Here is a 4,846-nt window from a genome sequence, read left to right as displayed (position 1 = left end):
CGCACTGACTGTGTATTCAGCCACATACAGAAAACAACATGAATCTAACTTCTCCGTAGTTCATGAATAATACAAAACACTCAGCTAGAGAATAGTACATTTTATTTTTTGTCTAACATTGATCCCTTAAGTATTTCCATAAAACACTGAAGCTGTGTTCAGTAGTAAACCTCTCTAAAACAACTCAATACACATACTACAGTAAGAATTAATTACTACTCAAATTCAGTGTGTCGATTCAATTCAATCTACAGTGGTTTCTTTTGACAGTGTCAGACATTTTGAATTGCAATTGACCACGAAGTGACACTTTTCAAGATTTCTGTCGAATTCCAATCGTTGGTCTTGAGATTTGTAATAAAACATTTTCCAGCTTAAAATAAATGAACGTTTATTTGAACGAATAAATAAACAAATATGAGTATTTTATTATAAGATAATTATATACTAAGCAGCCTGTACAAAACAAAAATGCCACGAAGTGAAGGAATGTTAGCTGAAAGGTGGGTCGGGATCCCACCTCACCCTCCGTAGCTAGAATTAAAAACAACGATTTAATTTCTCTGTAGGCTCTAAATAAACAGTCATCTGTGAGGCGTTGGAACATATGAAGGTCATACAGCATCTGTTTCTACTGGGGGATCTGCTGGTGCTTAAAACTCTACAGCAACATTAGAAGACAAATATAAAACGCCACGATGAACAGTGAGTATGTGATCATTAGTACATTACAATTCACACCAGTTATTAGAAGGACTGATTCAGACATCAGAGGTGTGTACCCTTTGTAACCTGTGGGAAAGGACAAGTAGTGCACTATGTAGGGAATAGGGCTCTGGTCTATAGTAGTGTACTATGTAGGGAATAGGGCTCTGGTCTATAGTAGTGCACTATGTAGGGAATAGGGCTCTGGTCTATAGTAGTGCACTATGTAGGGAATAGGGCTCTGGGTAGGAATAGGGCTCTGGTCTATAGTAGTGCACTATGTAGGAATAGGGCTCTGGTCTATAGTAGTGTACTATGTAGGGAATAGGGCTCTGGACTGGTCTATAGTAGTGTACTATGTAGGGAATAGGGCTCTGGTCTATAGTAGTGTACTATGTAGGGAATAGGGCTCTGGTCTATAGTAGTGTACTATGTAGGGAATAGGGCTCTGGTCTATAGTAGTGTACTATGTAGGGAATAGGGCTCTGGTCTATAGTAGTGTACTATGTAGGGAATAGGGCTCTGGTCTATAGTAGTGTACTATGTAAGGAATAGGGCTCTGGTCTATAGTAGTGTACTATGTAGGGAATAGGGCTCTGGTCTATAGTAGTGTACTATGTAAGGAATAGGGCTCTGGTCTATAGTAGTGCAATATATAGGGAATAGGGCTCTGGTCTATAGTAGTGTACTATGTAGGGAATAGGGCTCTGGTCTAGTAGTACACTATATAGGGAATAGGGTGCCAAGTAGTGCACTATGTAGGGAACAGGGCTCTGGACTATAGTAGTGCACTATGTAGGGAATAGGGCTCTGGACTACAGTAGTACACTATATAGGGAATAGGGTGCCAAGTAGTGCACTATGTAGGGAACAGGGCTCTGGACTATAGTAGTGCACTATGTAGGGAATAGGGCTCTGGACTATAGTAGTGCACTATGTAGGGAATAGGGCTCTGGACTATAGTAGTACACTATATAGGGAATAGGGCTCTGGACTATAGTAGTACACTATATAGGGAATAGGGTGCCAAGTAGTGCACTATGTAGGGAATAGGGCTCTGGTCTATAGTAGTGCACTATATAGGGAATAGGGCTCTGGTCTATAGTAGTGTACTATGTAGGGAATAGGGCTCTGGTCTATAGTAGTCTACTATGTAGGGAATAGGGTGTCCATTTGTGATGCATTCCAGAGAACTAGGTTGAGTGGGACATGACTGATCAATAAGTGATTCTGTTTTCGAGGGTGTATATAATAACAATAGGGGAATAAAATCGATAGTTCCATATCACAATATTATTTTGGACCGTATTATGTAGATACTTTGACTCTTTAAGTATCGATTTTTAATTTTCAAAGGTAGTGTTAGCTAGCGCTAGTCGGATGTACCTGCGCCAAAATTCTGGTATTTTCCATCCTATAGTTTGTTTTCCATCTTTATCATAGTGATCACTTATTTCAATGACTGGTTTAAAACGAATTTCCTCATTCTCTAGCTTGTCCTTCTGCAGCAGACATTTAGTGAGCAATATGTTCGGAACATCAAATTGGAATAAAATCACAGTGTGGAATCGCAATGCGTGAGGTCCCTGGTAATTCCCACCCCTCATTCTCTACTGGCTGATATTTGTCCACTGGAACAGGGGTTGGTAGCCTGGTCCCAGATGTGTTTGTGCCGTCTTGGACCAAGCTAGGTGATCTGGGTAATCAGTTAAAACATTAAAGACGTCCCTGTTTGGCATCTCCAATGGCGCCCCAGACGTCGAACACAAACTCGTCAGGGAAGGCAAAGTCTCCGAGAGCCTCGTCCAGAGCCATGGCAAACTCATCAGGGTTCTTCTTGTCCCGACCCACCTCCACCATGGTTGCCGCTAGAGAGTGGGGGGGGAGAGGGAGGGGAGAGAGGGAGAGAGTGGGGGGGGAGAGGATTTATCACAGATTAGAACAACTGCCTTCATGACCAATGTAACAGTGTAGCTTCCGTCCCTCACCGATTTGAAACGCTAATAGCGCGCACCACCGCTAACTAGCTCGCCATTTCACATCGGTTACACCAACACCACCGCTAAGTAGCTAGCCATTTCACATCGGTTACACCAACACCACCGCTAACTAGCTAGCCATTTCACATCGGTTACACCAACACCACCGCTAAGTAGCTAGCCATTTCACATCGGTTACACCAACACCACCGCTAAGTAGCTAGCCATTTCACATCGGTTACACCAACACCACCGCTAAGTAGCTAGCCATTTCACATCGGTTACACCAACACCACCGCTAAGTAGCTAGCCATTTCACATCGGTTACACCAACACCACCGCTAAGTAGCTAGCCATTTCACATCGGTTACACCAACACCACCGCTAAGTAGCTAGCCATTTCACATCGGTTACACCAACACCACCGCTAAGTAGCTAGCCATTTCACATCGGTTACACCAACATGTTTCTGTTTAAAGTAAACAAATGTGTATTCTGATCGTTTTCCGGTCTAGACATTAACGCCTACACTGCTTCTGAAATCCAATCCAACTGGATTTAAAAGGCTTATCAACTCACCCAGTTCTGTATCTCTGATACCCATGTAGCTCTCCAGTAGGTCATCCACCTTCTTCACTGCTTTCTCCTCAAACTCTGTCGGCTGGAAAGGAGAAACAGTGTGAGTACCAGAGAGAGAGGACCCCCCCCCCCACCTTCTCTTAGCGACAGCGGGATCCAGACATCCACACTCACCACTTCCTCTACAGTAGCAGGTCCTTTGGCGCGCAGTCTCAGAGTCCCTCTCCCTGTCCCCAACTTATTCTCACTGGCCGGCTTGGCTCCCTTCGACCTCGGCTCCAGCATCTCTGTTCAGCACCAAAATAAAACGCTTCAGATCAACTTATCTAAACATCTTGTTGGGCTAGAATAAAAGCCTGCACACCCGACAAAGTTGAAGACCCTTCTACCTGAGGTCCATGCCCTCACCAACGACCAACTACTACAGTTCATCATTTGTATTTTATCTTTGTTTAACTAGGAAAGTCAGTTAAGAACACATTCTTATTTACCATGACAGCCAATCAGGGAACAGTGGGTTAAACTGCCTTATTCAGGGGCAGAACAACAGATTTTTACCTTGTCAGGTCAGGGATTCGATCTAGCGACCTTTCGGTTACTAGTCCAACGCTCTAACCACTAGGCTACTTGCCGCCAATGTAGCTTACATCTCTAGAAATGTTACTGAACATCCCCTGTCCACTCACCGAAGGCCTTCATGGACTCCACCAGTTTGAGGGTGAACTTCTGCTCCTTAGGCAGCTCCTTCAGCATGCGAGCCACCTCGTAGTGACGTGTTCCCACAATGTTCTTCCCGTTGATGCACTCTATGTGGTCTCCAACAGAGATCACCTTCACATTGTCCACCACACTGCCCTCCTTGATACGCTGTTGGGGGGACCGGGAGAGAGGGGTGAGAGGGGTGAGAGAGAGAGGTCACCTGCCTTTGGCCTAAAGAGCAGGAACCTGGACTTCACAAAATAAATCAGAAATACAGACATTGTTATTCTATAAGAAACATGGTATAGAGGAGACGGACCCACTGGTTGCCCTCTAGGTTATAGAGAGCTGGTAGTCCCATCCACCACACTACTAGGTGGGTGGTATAGAGGAGACAGACCCACTGGTTATAGAGAGCTGGTAGTCCCATCCACCACACTACCAGGTGGGTGGTATAGAGGAGACAGACCCACTGGTTATAGAGAGCTGGTAGTCCCATCCACCACACTACCAGGTGGGTGGTATAGAGGAGATGGACCCACTGGTTGTCCTCTAGGTTATAGAGAGCTGGTAGTCCCATCCACCACACTACTAGGTGGGTGGTATAGAGGAGACGGACCCACTGGTTGCCCTCTAGGTTATAGAGAGCTGGTAGTCCCATCCACCACACTACCAGATGGGTGGTATAGAGGAGACGGACCCACTGGTTATAGAGAGCTGGTAGTCCCATCCACCACACTACCAGGTGGGTGGTATAGAGGAGATGGACCCACTGGTTGTCCTCTAGGTTACAGAGAACTACCAGGTGGGTGGTATAGAGGAGATGGACCCACTGGTTGACCTCTAGGTTACAGAGAACTACCAGGTGGGTGGTATAGAGGAGA

At 45.2% G+C, this 4,846-nt stretch overlaps 1 protein-coding gene across 1 annotated transcript; it reads right to left on the bottom strand.

The window, feature by feature from the left end:
- Positions 1 to 1,048: 1,048 nt before the first annotated feature.
- LOC115103395 (PDZ domain-containing protein GIPC1-like) lies at positions 1,049 to 4,169 on the bottom strand (the record flags this gene model as incomplete). Its single annotated transcript, XM_065014585.1, has 4 exons — positions 1,049 to 2,573; positions 3,264 to 3,345; positions 3,438 to 3,550; positions 3,950 to 4,169. Coding segments are annotated over 4 exons (567 nt in total), but the record flags the coding sequence as incomplete, so codon positions are not given.
- Positions 4,170 to 4,846: the final 677 nt, after the last annotated feature.

Source organism: Oncorhynchus nerka, unplaced genomic scaffold (genome assembly GCF_034236695.1).
Source record: "Oncorhynchus nerka isolate Pitt River unplaced genomic scaffold, Oner_Uvic_2.0 unplaced_scaffold_2558, whole genome shotgun sequence".
Classification (NCBI taxonomy): Eukaryota; Metazoa; Chordata; class Actinopteri; order Salmoniformes; family Salmonidae; genus Oncorhynchus; species Oncorhynchus nerka.
The sequence above is the reverse complement of the archived record's forward strand: the minus strand, read 5'-3'. Positions and strand labels throughout refer to the sequence as shown.